The sequence below is a fragment of the Girardinichthys multiradiatus genome, chromosome 9, assembly GCF_021462225.1.
Source record: "Girardinichthys multiradiatus isolate DD_20200921_A chromosome 9, DD_fGirMul_XY1, whole genome shotgun sequence".
Lineage (NCBI taxonomy): Eukaryota > Metazoa > Chordata > Actinopteri > Cyprinodontiformes > Goodeidae > Girardinichthys > Girardinichthys multiradiatus.
This window is the reverse complement of record NC_061802.1, coordinates 23,854,805-23,870,570: the sequence shown is the minus strand read 5'-3', so window position 1 is coordinate 23,870,570 and position 15,766 is coordinate 23,854,805. Positions and strand designations below refer to the sequence as shown.

Here is a 15,766-nt window from a genome sequence, read left to right as displayed (position 1 = left end):
CGCTTCACATCAGCTGACGCTCCCATGCCATTTCAACACAAAAGAGCAGAAGTTGTCACTGCAAATTAAATAAAGCACCCTCTGAACAATTCATACAGATTTGCTCTGTAGATCCCATGCTGGAAAACAGCATGATGGCACAGCAAGAAGGCTATTTATATTTATTGTCTTACAAATATAGAGCGCAACTGAAAAATTAACACATTAATGAGGATATAAAATGGATGGCTGCATCAGATAGGAATTTATGTGGTATGAATTTATTTCAGCAAAATATATTTCTCAAGCAAAACACAATAAAAAACAAATGCCTCCACTATTTACATGATTTCATGGTGAGTGAGGATGGAGGAATGCAATCCTCAGCTGGATGTTCATAAACCAAAGACATCACTTCTTAACTACATTCAACCAGTCTGGCAACTAGGAGGCACTGTTTAATGCAAAACGCTAAACATTTCTGTTGCATCTGGTACAGAGTGGATGTTGAGTCAGGTATGCTAGTTTTGTACAGCGCTGTAACAAGGTATTTTCCCATTAAGTGTTTCAGATCATCAAAGAGATCTTAATATCAGACAAAGTTAATACATTTTTAAATGGCCAGTCAGTCATTTTCTATACCACTTCTTCCATAGTGGGTCATGGGGAAGCTGGTGTCTATCTCCAGCAGTCTATGGACAGGAGGCAGGGTAAACTATCATAGACATAGACAAGGAGGTACACATTTCTGTTTAAACCTAAAATACTGTGCATTCTTATATTCTTCCTTCAAAATGCTGGACATCCTGACCTTATGCTTACTATGCCTCAAAGTCATTTTCTACCACTTCTTCCACAGTGGGTCATGATGAAGCTGGTGTCTATCTTCAGTCTATGGGCAGGAGGCGGGGTACACCCTGGACAGGTCACCAGTCCATCACAGGGCAACACACAAAGAACCATGCACACTCATTCACACACCTAAGGGCAATTTAGAGAGACCCATTAACCTAACAGCCATGTCTTGGACTGTGGGAGCAAGCCGGAGTACCGGGTGAGAACCATGCATGCACGGGGAGAAAGACCTGGCCAGGAGTCAAACCCAAGACCTTCTGTTGCTGCAAGGCAACAGTGCTATCCACTGCGTCACAGTGCAGCACAAATTTTAAATGGTGATTTCCTTGACAAAAAAACCTATGAACTATAAAAAAGTAATTTCCCCTCTCAACCTTATTGGTTTTGCCACCCTTGGCGCCAACAGCTGTAATCAAGAATTTGTGAAAACTAGCCATGCTTTTTACGTCACTGTGAAGGACTCTTGCCACAGTATTACAGTCAAATATAGGCTTTGACTAGGCTACACAAAAACGTTGTTGCTGGTGTGCTTTAAATCATTGTCCTGATGCATGGACAGCAGTCTACAGAACATTTTTCCAAAAGTCTTGGGGATCATCAAGATGTGGCTTTGGCAAATTTAAGATGGGCCTTTGTGTTCTTTTTTGTCAGGAGTGGTTTTCAGCTTGGGTCTCTCCCATGGATACCACTTTTGCCAAGTCTCTTCCTTATTTCTGAGTCATAAATACTGACCTTAACTGAGGCTATGAGGTCTTCGGTGCATTAGTCAAGGTTTAAAAGTTGTAAACAACTAGAACTGCAACCAATTGCATGAGGACCCATGTTTATCTTGTCACCACGCACAGTAGGGAGGGCAGAAAGCGAGGTGTAAGAAAATCTTTGAAGGTCACATTTAGAGAATTGCAGCAAAGAGTGACTGCAACAAATCTTAGGGTCACCAAATCTCCATAACTATTATTTAAGGCTGTTGTACACAGCTTAAATGTCCCAATAATTGTGAGTGGTTGTTACAATAATGCACTCAATTCAAGTTCAAAATATCTTAACTGTGGTCAAAGAAGGCGGTTTGTTAAATTGAATTTATCTGATGCTTATAAGCTACATCTTTTTAAATCTAAAATGGTAAACCTTCATGCTTAACTGTATACATTAAGAATTAACCCCAATCATACCAAAAATCCTATCATTCAATTTTGTTTAGCAGCTAATGTACCAGTCCACGGCCTGTCTGAAGGCCTTATAAATTACAGGGTTGTAGGAGCAGATGAGCCCCCCACCACGTGACATCTGAGCCTTGACCCTGTTCAGATCCCCCAGGCAGGTCACATGGTCCTCATAAGCTTGCGACACACACCACTTTGAGTGGTCATAATGAGACTGGAACTGGACTGATGGGGGAAGCTGAGTCCTCTTGATGTTCAAGGTGTGCTTCGGCAGTGAGCAGTTGGAGGGCAGCTCTCGGCCTTGGGTTTGCCAAGTCTGCACTAAAAGATCGGTGTCCAATACCTGAGCCACCCAGCCTGTGTAGATATCTAAAGGAAGGCAGATCGAGAACTCAGGTCGATCAAGAATGAAACAGAAATATATTCAGCTCATGAAACATAACCCAATTTGGTAGCACTATATAATACAACCCATGCTTTTAAGGAACTTAAAGACTACTTTTTCCAAACTCAGAAGGTTACTTTCTGGAACTTACTAGGTACTTTCTAAAACCTTTAAGGGATTTACTGGTTAATTTCCTAAAACATTAGGTTATTTTCCAGAACTTACAATAGATCTTCAGGCACCTTTCTGGTTACTTTCTTAGAACTTCATGGAACCTACCAGGTAATTTCCAGGAACTTTATTTTTTGGTTACCTTCCTGGAACTTACAAAATACTCTACTAGAACTAACCAGATACTTTTCCGGAAATGAGAGCATTCTTTCAGTAACTCACTCGGTACTTTGCTGGAACTTTCTAGGAATGTATTGTTGCTTTTTTGGAACCTACTAGGTACGTTCCCAGAACTTTGATTTTACTTACTGGTTACTGGTTATCAGTATTATCTGACAGTCCTACAAAAATGACTGTTAGGTTCTAGAGAGCAATCTCTATGTTCCCTGAAAATGTCTGGTAAGGGTTTGAGAAAGTAACCAAGGTACAGGCTATAATATGTTATGCTACCCTGGATTTTAATTGCTTTACATCTGCTGAATATTTTAGAAAAATGTCAAGGTTGTCCATGTTAACGTTCAACTAGTATGAATTTAATGATAATTACCACATGACGAACTTCTGTATTCATTAGGTTAACTTTAAATATTAGATTTTAAAGTGTGATTATTCTATTATTTTTTTCAAAACAGCCTAAATATTTTACTGTACAGCCATGACTCACATGTAAACACATTTTACTCTTTACTATCAATCATGTGTGTTATATTAAAAGGTAATTTGGAGCATGCATTGTCCAAATTTGCAAAGAGGACCTTTAAAACTTTAATGTTGTTCTGTTCATACTCTGAACAGGACTACATCTACATTAAAAGTCTAGATGGACCTGAGGAACACCTTACCATCCACAAAGAGCTCAGATTTCACAAAGCTGACAAATCTATCCCCTCTGATGGAAAAAAGCGGTTTCACTCCCTTGTTGGAGGTCAGTGGCAGTTTGGAACCCTCACACAGCTTAAGGAGCTGTGGCAGGTCGGCCGAGAACACAGAGGGAACCGAACAGTTGTAGAAACGTGGGTAAACATAGACCAGCTGCTGCGCTGCAGGAGAGAACACATATGAAACACAGATAGACATAATTATACATGCACACGCTTTCTTTCATCCCCTTACAGTGAGACTAGCAATAGTTTGTCTTTCTGTATGTTACACATTTATGGAGAGAAACTCGATTCACATATGTGAACTTAATAAGCTGAAAATATCCGTGTCCTAACTAATTTGTTTGTAAGTTTGACCAGTTCAAAGTGTGTGGTATAATCCACATACAAACAATGGAACAAATCAACTCTTCATAGTCAAATAATTTATATTTAAATGTGCTTCCAGCCTGCATACATTTTTTAAAAATACAGTCATGCAGTTAAATTAGAATATTAATGAAAAAGTTAATTTATTTCAGTAACTCCATTCACTTAGTAAAACCCATTATATAGATTAATTACACAAAGACTCATGTTTCCAACCCTTTCTTTCTTGTAATTATGATGATTTTCTGCTTACAGCTAATGAAAACATGACCTTCAAGATTAGAATATTACATCAGACCAATTAAAAATATATTTTTAATAAAGGAATGTGGGCTTAGTGAAAAGTATGTTGTACATTATTTCTACAATGTAATTTTAATCTCACAAACAAGCCTCAACGGACACATATACTGATTTGTTGAATATGCCTGTTCATGACTCATCATTTAATAAATATAACATATAGTCCTGAACAGCTATTTAGATTACAAAAACAATAAGACTCAAATTTGGTTCTGTGGGTTAAATAAGCTACAGGTACTGTAGGTCTACTTGAAGATAACCTGGACTGATTGTTTTCCCAGCAGAAAAAGGGCATCAATCAGCATTACTTAAAAACAGAATTTACTATTTTTAATGAATTCAAAACCTAAGACTGCACTCCACATGAATCACAGACAAACCACCTTTTCCCCAGGACTCAAATACAGCATCTCCGTGACTTACCAAGAGCATGTAGAAAATCGCTAAACCTTATGTACAGAGACAAACTAATTTGTGCAGGAGAGAAACCTTGTTTGTGTAATTTGGAATCAAAGAAGCTGTTTGGTATAAAAAGTATTATATTTATGAGGGTAGAAGCTAAAAATCTGTAAAATCATAACATCTGTTCATTTTTTTTATTGTGTTTGTGAGGTTGTTTTAAAAATGTGTAAATTATAAAACAACTTAAATCACCTAAACATCTGCACAATTAAAAATACCCTTTTGTAAACCTGGCAAAATACATGTATGACAAATTTGCAGCAGATTTACCTTCATAATCATTTGATTGGAAGTTGTTTTAAATAGAAGGTCGCTCACTTCAAGTACTTCCATCCTCAAAATTGTAGCCATGTTACTTTCAGAGAAAACTGTCAATGTAATGTGGATTTAAATGGCAAAAGTAAATCCTGAAGCCAATGACAACTATAACTTCTCAAACCCTCAGTTTAGGGTTTAGACAAAAATGATAAAGGAATATCTGCGGTCCACCATACAACATACAGGTATATTTTTGCATGCTTTTTATGGATGAAACGCTTTAAGACACTGTATATTGTATACATACACACACACACACACATACATACATATATATATATATATGATTCATCTGAAAACAATTCTTTCAAACACAACGTGCAAAATGACTTTTCGGTGGTACCACAGCATATTCTGTGGTACGCACACATATTGCATGTGTACTGCAAAAGAGCAGGTCACGTCTGGTTGCTTCATGGAGCCCTCACTTACCTATTCTGAGAAACTGTGCATACTGGTAGGTTACACACAGGGCAGTTTGGCCGTTATGTTTGCCAGAGGAGGGGTACTGGTAGCCTCGCTCAGGAAACGAGGGGAAATGGGGAACGGAGTGGGAAAGCCAGAAACCTTGAAAGTGGTCAAAGAACAGAACACCTGCAGGATGCATGCAAGAACACATTTTAGTGTGCAAGATAACACAAATACACTCGCACACATGCAAACTGGCACAGAGACTGCAAAAATATTTCCATCAAAGTTGTGTCAGAGCGGTTCTTGGATCAGAGTAAACAGTAGTTATCTTCCTGCTCTTTGGACATTTCCTCTCACAGTGGTCCGGCCTTCACTGCTAAATCACAACATTGCATTGCTAAACTACTGATTTGGTAAACTAACATAGATATAGACGAGGAGGTACACATTTCTGTTTAACCTAAAATACTGCGCATTCTTAAATTCTTCCTTGAAAATACTGGACATCCTGACCTTATGCTTACTATGCCTCAAAGTAATTTCTTTTTTTAATATAGTCAGTCAGTCATTTTCTACTGCTTATTCCATAGTGGGTTGCGGGGAAGCTGGTGCCTATCTCCAGCAGTCTACGGGCGAGAGGCGGGGTTCACCCTGGACAGGTCACCAATCCATCACAGGGTAACACACAAACAACCATGCACACACTCATTCATACACCTAAGTGCAATTTAGAGTGACCAATTAACCTAAAAGGCATGTCTTTGGACTTTGGGAGGAAGCCGGTGTACCCGGTGAGAACCCACGCATGCACGGGGAGAACCTGCAAACTCCATGCAGGAAGACCTGGGAATCGTAACCAGGACCTTCTTGCTGCAAGGCAAGGCAACAGTGCTACCAACTGCGCCGCCGTGCAGCCCTTTTTTAAATTAGTTTACCTTTTCTATACTTCTACTATCAGATGCCCCTTATACAAAAAGAGACAAATAAACCATTCTGAAAACATGGTTAGCTATAAACAAAAAATATAATTACAGTTTTCCAAATGTTGCGCCTGTTACATTTGATTCAACAAAGTGCATTTTTTATTATAGCTCTTCAAATAAAAAAAAAACAATGTTTCTGACATGTTACATACATTCAAAGATCGAAACCACAGCGACATACTTTTTGTGGACATAAAAACTCATAATTAATATAAAATGGAAATCATTTTTTGGTAAAACACTGTACCTTTAGTGTGTCCGTAAGTGTGGATGTATTTCATCTCTGGTGGGCCGTCATTGTAGAGTGCGTATACAGAGCTGTTTGACTGGAAGAGAAACTTGTTTGATGCTTACAGTATCATGTAATCAGCGATGTAAACAAATATTTGCCAACTTACAGTTTGTTGTCTGCTTTTTTTGTCACACATGTTTCAGATCATCAAACATATAAGATAACCAGAGTAAGGGAGTAAGTTATTCAAACATACCTGCTGTATGCAAAAAAGGAATTGCCTCCTAAACCTCAAAACTGGTTTGCCACCTTTATTGGCAACCCCTGCAATAAGGTGTTTGTGATAACTGGGAATGAGTCTTTTAACACAATTTTGTTTAAGAAATGTTTTAATTCAGCCACACTGGAGAGTCTTTCAGGATATCAATCAAAGTTAAAGTCTGGGCTTTAACTAGGCCACTCAAAAACACCCAGTTATTTTGCTAGAGCCATTCAGGTGGAGTTATCAATGCGTTTTGGATCATTTTTCTGCAGCATTATTCAACTGTGCTTCAGTTTAAGTTCACAAACTGATGGTCAGACATTCACATTATCTGCCAGATAGAGGTACCTTTGGTTCTATCAGTTAGGGGAAGTGGTCCAGATCCCGGAAAAGCAAGGCAGCCCCAGACCATCTCCATGTTTAAATGATGTTCCTTTTCTGAAATGCTGTGCCAGTTTTATGCCTGATGTAATGGTATGCAGATCCTCTAAAAAATTCCACTTTGGATTTGTCTGTCCACAGAATATGAATTTAAAAAGTCATGGGGATCATGAGGATGTTTTTGGACAAAAGCCTCCTACTTCCCCCATGGAGACTGACCTTCACTGAGGTAAGTGAGATCTGCATTACTCTACGTGTTGTTCTGGTTTCTTTTGTAACGTCCTGGATGAGTCGATGATGTTATATTAAAGAAATTTACGTGGAAGACCATTCTTGTAAAATTTCACCAATGTTCGGTGTTTTCTCCATTTTTTAATAATGGGCCTCACTGTGGTTTACTGGAGTCCCAAAGCCTTTTGTAATCCTTTTCAGAGTATCAGATGTCTATGGCTCAAGTTTTTCCTCTGTTCTTGAAATTGTTTAGATCGAGGTATGATGTGTAGCTTTGTGAAATATTTTAGCCTACTTCACGTTACAAGTTCTATTTTAGCGTATGCTATTATTCCAAAACTGCATTTTATATTTATTAATCTTTTTTTTATGTGTTCCTAAAAATTTTGTTTGATTTTCTGAAACATTAAAAGGGACAAAGATGTAAAAAGGGAGTAAAAACTTGAGGGAAAATATACTGTTTATCACATTTGTTTTTGACATTGTATTAATTAAGGATGTTCAAGAAAAGGAATAGTAAAACATAATGATTGGGAATAGACACAGAAGCACAAGGAGGAAAATCTGGATTATTTGTGCATATTAAATGCACAACATAGTTTGAAGTAGTTAGATGATGGTGAAAGTAGGTAGGTTAGGGTTATTTTTTAGCAAAACTGGTAATATCCTTTTATTTATGATTCTATGCAATAATAAACAGGATGTGTCAGATTTATTTCACAAACATATAACCAAGATCTTGACAGTCTTACATCCACATGATCTTCTGATCTAATTTTTTCAAACTAACTCAAGGTCCTGAAATGCTGAACTTTTACTTTAAGCAAAGTAACTTTCTTTACATATGAATTCATTTACTCTGCTGATGCTGCATAAAAATCTACACCCATGAACTGAAATAACTTGGCTTCATTGCTCTTTGTGAATTACAGATACCAGGGGTCTCACTTAAACATTAAGCGCCTTTACCAATGAAGAGTGGCACAGTCTCACCAAGTAGGCCTTTCCTTTGTACAGTTGATTCAGAGTGTTGGCCATGGCTCCCTGGGTTGTGTTAAGCATGAATTTACTCCTCTGCCAGCTCCCAACTGCTGAGTCCAGGTACATATACTCCACACCACTGCCTACCTCCTCAATCCTGTATTTTGGCAGTTTGTAGATGATAAACCTGGAAAAAAAGATAGGTCTTCATATGCTGGTAAAATCTAGGGAATCGTTTTACACACCTTTCTGTTACCCAATATTAGTGACCTCAACACAATGAAAGCAAAATTAACGAAAACAGCAGTAGCATGTCTATTATGTCGGTTCACAATATGTTACATCAGCTCACCAGTCGACAGGTTCACCAGCTTCATTTCTGCAGGAAATGTCACTTCTGCCCACTGTAAAGCACAACAACACGACAGTAACGTGGAAGCAGGGCCTGAATTGTGAGGCCATCCTAAGTAACGCTGTAGATGAAGACCACACAGCCAAGTGTGAATAAAAAAAGAGAAATCTGAAGCTTATTTGGAGACTGCTTGCTGTATGAGTGTTTTTGAGAGTAAAGAAAGCACACCTGCATGGCTATGCAAAACAGGAAGTCATAAGATCTGGTCACATGATAGGGCATAATGAAAGTCCAATGTAAGAACATAAATCAAATATTCATCTTTTCTGACAGTGGTTTAATGTTTTTTTCTGGAGAATTACCACGTGAAGTTTATTTTGCCCTTTTTTCTTTTTTATATTTCAGTACAGTTTTTTACTGTTTTAGCAACTTTTTTTAGCAACTGAGCTGCTGATTACGGAACTAGAGAACATCTGGTTAAAAAAAGACCACACTGTTTAACTGTAGGAAAGTTGTCAACTTTCATTTCACTTATTTAGGTTGAGAAATAACAATAGATCATACTAAGAACTGAAATTTCCTTTTTCAAAGACAGTTATTAACAGTTGTATATATGTATTTTCCACTGTTTACTTTGAACCGGAAATGCAATTATTATTATTATTTTTTTACGTTTTTAACTCAAAGTTGTAAATAAATGTTGTGTGGCAGAACAAAACTGTATTTTATTATGGTCAATACAGTCTGACATAGTACCAATACATAGAATACAACTCATGTGCTGTAAAGGGATTCCTATTTTTCAAATGTAACCAACACAATAATATTTAAATGACCAGCTAGCTAAAACTATATTAGACTGTATAATGGTAATTTATAGCAGTAAAGATGCTAAAATTACACACGCATTATAAAAAACAAAGGAAAAAAAGAAAACAGTATGTACCACATCAAATGTGACCTGTTTCAAAATACAAGGAGTTAATTGGAGACACATTATAAATGAACATTTGCATAATGTTCAGAATATTACTCAATGTACACTTTTGTTTTGAAAATCTTTTTTCCTCTTTTTTTTTCTTTCTTTCTCTTATGCAAACTTAATGTACAGCAAAATTACTAAGAGGCAGAATTTGGCAATAAAATAACAGAACATTTTATTATTATTAGTGTTTCAGAAATACCCCTAACATAAATGGATATAATTTTTATTTCTAATAAAAAATAATCTAACAGCAGTAGAAAGAGGAAGAAGGTGTGTATGTATGCTTCTCGGATAAAGATTTTACTGTTTTGCTCTTTACCAGCTCAGTCATGCGTCAGGAAATGACTGATCCTATGCCATGACCACTGCAGTTAAAGAATAAAATATGCAAAAAGAAACGAAATTGGGTTTCACTTGGTTGGAGAATATTGATTAAGTAAGATCTTCCTTCATTTGCAATAAATCAAACAGGACTTGTTGTGGAAAAATCACCTTTAAATAAGAAAATGACCAAAGGATGAGAACAGTCATGCAGTTTATTGAAACTTGCAGCGGGAACAACTGAATACAAAGTATCAAGACGCTCTGGCAGTCAGAACTCAGACACTCATATTTATAACATAGTTGTTTACAGGGTGTTGATTTTTCTTGTCGCGTGAGGCATTTGCTATTCATGATATAAGCTGGGTGTGAGCCCTTTCCTGGAGCATGAAGTAGCTAAAGTTCTCCTCTAACAGAACTTGTTCTGCAGCTGGAACATTCCACAAACAAGTCTGCTGCATGGACACCATGAGTGTAATTACTTTAGGGCTCACAAACAGAGCAATAATAGCATTTTCCATTACACCTGTTACATCGTTTGATGCCCCCAAAATCAGGAGACTTGTCTAAAAAATCAGTGGGACTCCTTGGTCAGCAAAGCTGCTTGCAGTCTCTATGGTCACCAGCAGCTATCCTGGGCCAATGGATGGAAGTAGTCTCTACTATAATTCAGTTACTGCTGCAGGTTTTACCTCAGATATTCACCACAGCATCAGGATATTAGTTTCAAAGCAGATCCTCCGCTTTGTAATCTGGAAGGAAGGATGTCAGCTAACAGCCAGCTCGCATACCCAGATATTCTCAGAGAACAAGGATAAGCCTTTCCACATCACAGAGGGGTGAGTTCAGTTACAAAACAACAAAGAGATCAATACAAAAAAAGATCCTCTATCAGTGTGTGTGTGTAAGTAAATCTGCATGTCTTTGAGTGCTACGTACATGTAAAATATGTTGAAATCCTTCTAGAACTCCCAATAGTTTGAGTGCAAAGAAGGCAACACCCCCTCTACAATTTCTCATGTACTCCAGAGAGCTTTGCTTGGGTTGCAAACAAGGTTAGAGACAGACAAGGTGAGAAACACAGCAGGTGAAAGAGAGGATAGCAACATGGCATATGCTGGAAGTCAGGTAATCATTCATTAAGTGGAGCAAAGGAGGACTAATTTTTGCAAACAACAGAACATAATTATTTTCGTAAGTTAAATGTGAACAACTTTTTACTGAAGGTAAAATCATGTTTGGGGTCAGTGACCACAAGGCTAAACCATAATCTGCAGCTTTTTAAACCTATGAAGCAATGTCAAACCTTTATGGGACATAATGTGGCCAAATTCTATTAACAAAAGCAAATGATTTAGTACATTATTTCATAGTCTAAAATATTATTTACTTAATACAACCTTGCAAAAACATTACTAACACAAAATAATTTTTCAGTGTGCAAAAATCAGTTATAAGCTCCTGCAAACATTTCCACACAAAAGTGTACAATTTAAGCACAAATTAAAGCTATAAGATGAAAATAATCAATCAGGACACTACATAGCATTACAATTTGAAGTTTATAATAGTACATTTGCAGGTTTAGATGAAATATCAAGTCTGTTTCATTCTAGGAGAATGTGGAGTTCGTGCGGACAGGTTACGGCAAGAACGCTGTGAAGGTGATGTTCATCAAGAGACATGGGAGCCACCACGACATTATTGAGCTGAAAGCTAACGTGGAGATCACTCTCAAGTCACGCAAGGACTATCTGACTGGAGACAACTCTGACATCATTCCCACCGACACCATCAAGAACACTGTCCATGCCCTGGCCAAAATAAAAGGGGTGAGTTACGGCTTCAGCTTGTATTAATTAAGGTGATAACAGATGGGCAGGCGTTAAACTCCTCTTGAAAAACTTGTTTTTACCTACTGTTTTAGAAATGCTAACGGACATGTGGTTTGTCCAACTTTCTTGGCATTAGCAGAATATGTGTTGCAGAGATTTAATATGATCGGATGGTTAAATTTAAGACAGAAAGAGGAATGTTAAAGAATTCATGTATGAAGGTTTAGAGGTTTTGTCACAGAATACCTAAATTTATGGTAAAGGGGTTTCTGCAAGTGAGTTAGTAGCCACTTGGATGCTCAAAACTGCATATTGGGTTTATTCCCTTCCAAGGTGAGATCATTCTTTGTAACAGCCTTTGGTGGTTATCTGCATCTAAACAGAAGTCTGAGGAAAAGAGAGATCCCTTTTCAAAGGCTCTCTGCAATACGGTGAATAAATTAAAATTTCAGAGTAAACAGAAATGGTATAATCTCTCATACCTCCAGCGTAGTCCATGAAACTTCGAGTAAATGTAAATCCAATATTTTTTTACCCACTTCACTGAGCTATATTATGACTGGCATTTACTGGAACATTTGAAATGATTGAATTAAATCCCAGCCTTCACCTTTACTTTGTATGTATTCTATGTCACCTATTGTGGGAGATATCGCTAACTAGTCTTTTTGTGCAATCTGTTCAGGTAAACACCATTGAGCAATTATCCTTGGATCTCTGTCATCATTTCCTGACCTCTTTCAACCATGTGCTGAAGGCCAAAGTCTATATGGAGGAGGCACCCTGGAGAAGGCTGGAGAAGGTAAAACCCATAATCCAGTGATTAGCCCTGGGCTATTTTATTTGCACCAGATTTGACAAAGCATAAAGGCTATCAAAAGTGTACACACCCTTAGGTTTTCATTATGTAAAACATGTTTTGAACATATAATGTGAGATATATCCTGTACAATTTAACTGAGAAACATAAGTGTCCACATCCTTTAACTAATACCTGAATATTTTACTAAGGAACCTTCTGATTCATTTTCAGCAGTCAGCTTGAGTTCACCACTAGCATCAACTGTATTCTATCTGACTTGAAATGATGTTCAGCTGTACAGATGGGACATATTTCTCCACATTTACATCCTGAGTGAAACATTAAACTTGTTAAAGAGCCGCTCCAGAGTCCAGAATTGAATTTAACAGAAAATCTGTGGAGTCACCTGAAGAGGGCTATGAACAAGAGATGTCTTTACTATCTAATAGATACCCAGAACACTTACAAATTGGAGAGGGCAAATAGGTGAGACCCCTAGGTTCATTCATCCCAAAAACCTTACATTTCAACAAGGAGAGCTACTGTATCTATCTATTAAGTATTTCAGATTACAAGTGATCCTTACACATTTCTTCTCTTTTCTCAGAACGGTGTTGGACATGCTCATGCATTTATCTATAGCCCAGAGGCTTGTCGTTTCTGCGACGTGGAACAGAACCTCAGCGGTAATCCCACATGAAGATGAAACACTGGATACTGCTTCTAATTGTTGCTTATGAGAATATGTTTGCGCATGTGTGCTTGTTTGCATTGTTCTGATAGTTTAAGCGACACTCACCTGATTTAAATCTTGAGTCTACCTCCTTTGTTAGCATGAATAATGCTGCGTAAATATATACCAGGATGTTGTTATTAGTTCTAAGTCTGAAGGTCTATTATTATTTGACCTCCCTGCAATTTAACAGTTGTGCCCAAACTGTTGACAAAGATATATGTGTATCTACAGCTATGATCTTGACTTTTCACAGATGGTTAGGACGGACTGCATTTCTATGTATTGTGGTTTTTCACCAACTCTGTTCTCCACACAGGTACCCCAGTGGTTCACAGTGGGGTGAAGGACATGAAGGTGCTAAAAACCACTCAGTCTGGCTTTGAAGGCTTTTTCCAAGATCGTTTCACTACACTGCAAGAGACCAAGGAGAGGGTTTTCTGTACCACTGTCTATTCTAGGTGGCGCTACAACAAGGTCCAGGATGTTGACTTTGATGCTGCATGGTAATTGTCTAAATTTTGTGAGAGAGAAAGGTGTTCTAGAAAACATCTTGCTGCATGCGATACAGCTGTGGCTTTATCAACCAGGAAGTGCAGCAAAAAAAAACCCAACACACAACAGACAGGGACCATTTTATCAACTGAAAAGATGAATCCTGAAGGGAAACTTCTGTCATTTGTAGGAGGTGTGTGAGAGACACAATTATTGAGAAGTTTGCTGGCCCCTATGACCGGGGAGAATACTCACCATCTGTGCAGAAGACCCTTTATGAAACACAGGTTATGGTTCTGGATAGGATTCCTGAGGTAAGCCCTTCAGTTCAAGAAACCATCTTATTCAAACTATCCCAAAGATACTTATGGCTACAAAATGATCTGCTGTTAGTCTTGCATAAATGAAATCACATCATCAGTACATTAAGTAGTTTTTCCTCCATATTTTTCGAAATATTCTTCTGTGGGACCTTATTAGAAACTGTAACAGTATGTGGCATGACATTAAGCATCATAAATGTTATAATAAACAATGTGCTGTTTTAAGGTGGATGAAATTGAGATAGTCATGCCCAACCAGCACTACTTCCCCATAGACATGACAAAAATGGGTCTTAACAACAAAGCTGAGGTAAATACCATCATTGTTTACAATGTCAAAAATGATTTCACTGATAACCTGCCTTTTTGTTTCCAACAGGTGTTTCTTCCTTTGGATAATCCCTCTGGTAACATCACCGGGACAGTGTGTCGGAAACAGAGAGCCAGACTTTAAAAGAGAAAGCCCACCTTGATCACTGCTGCTGGGCTTCAATATTACCCTGTTGATCCAACTATTAGAAAATGTATCTAAATACATGCTGACAAATAAATGATAAAACCAAAAATGGGCATCAAGATGTGAATAACGTTGCTACCTACTGTGAATATGTAACCCTGAACAGCTAAAAACAAATTAATCAGAAAATAATCAAACCAACTTTCATCGAGAACCTCTTCTGATTTGCAACAACGCTTTACTTTAAGGTCCAAAGTTCTCTGAAGAAGTATTACAAAATGTTTTTGATTGTATTTCAGTGTATATTCAGATTGACAATGTGAAGGAGTTTTTTTTTAAACACATTTTTTGGGTAAAAACGACAGTTCATGACAAGCCCAGGGGTCTTTAATCATGTGTCAAATCAAACAATTACCAGTCTTCTAACAGTCAGTAAAAAGAAAGAACATACTTTCAACATCATTTCTAGGATTATGTTTCAGGGGATAATAAGGATTTGGTCTTGTCTGGTTCTAAAATTGGTTAAATATAAGTGTAGAAAAAGACAAAGATTCCACACTCTCTTATGTATTAAACAAAAACAAAGCTAAATGGAAAAGATGTGTTCAAATCTAGGAACATATAATTCAATACCTTGTAGATAGCCAAGTTTAGTAGTAATAATTCTCAGTGGTCATTTCTCTATGGCTATATTAGTTTCTCACAGCAGTGTAGATGAATTCTGTGAACTCTCCTTTATGCTGTGTAGTTTAATGAGGTTTGCTTTTTAAATCATTGTCTTAAGGTCTCACATCGGCATCTGAAACAGGGTGAGGTCTGGAATTTTGACTTCGTCAGTAAATCACCTCGAGTTTTATTCTCTTGTAGACTTGGTGTTGTGTTAAGTAGCATTGTTCTGTTGCATGGCCCAATTTTAACTAATATCCAGCTGTTACACAGATGGCCTCACATTTGACTCAAGAATAGTTTTGTATATATGGAGGAGCCCAAGCCTACATCACCCAACCGTCCCCCCAACACCAACACCATTCTTGACAGCTGGTATATGGAGTTTTGTGCTGATATGCTGTGCTTTACCTCTATGCTTTGGTATACG

The 15,766-nt window shown here is 37.6% G+C and overlaps 2 protein-coding genes across 3 annotated transcripts; one reads left to right on the top strand and one right to left on the bottom strand.

Moving 5' to 3' along the window:
* Window positions 1-238: 238 nt before the first annotated feature.
* Window positions 239-8,960, bottom strand: dnase2b (deoxyribonuclease II beta). The gene is made up of 6 exons (XM_047375334.1): window positions 8,720-8,960; window positions 8,380-8,554; window positions 6,528-6,606; window positions 5,319-5,480; window positions 3,396-3,593; window positions 239-2,366 (listed from the first exon to the last, which is right to left on the bottom strand). Exons 1-6 carry the CDS (start codon window positions 8,827-8,829, stop codon window positions 2,032-2,034), a joined length of 1,059 nt encoding a protein of 352 aa, XP_047231290.1. The 5' UTR covers window positions 8,830-8,960; the 3' UTR covers window positions 239-2,031.
* Window positions 8,961-11,003: 2,043 nt separating this feature from the next.
* Window positions 11,004-14,779, top strand: uox (urate oxidase). 2 transcript variants are annotated; one of them, XM_047375047.1, is made up of 8 exons: window positions 11,004-11,153; window positions 11,642-11,857; window positions 12,546-12,662; window positions 13,270-13,348; window positions 13,715-13,901; window positions 14,081-14,204; window positions 14,440-14,523; window positions 14,593-14,779. In XM_047375047.1, the coding sequence occupies exons 1-8, from the start codon at window positions 11,133-11,135 to the stop codon at window positions 14,665-14,667; spliced, it is 903 nt and encodes a 300-aa protein (XP_047231003.1). In that variant the 5' UTR covers window positions 11,004-11,132; the 3' UTR covers window positions 14,668-14,779. The 2 variants fall into 2 exon arrangements, with proteins under 2 accessions (XP_047231003.1, XP_047231004.1); XM_047375048.1 differs by having other exon boundaries at window positions 11,099-11,219.
* Window positions 14,780-15,766: the final 987 nt, after the last annotated feature.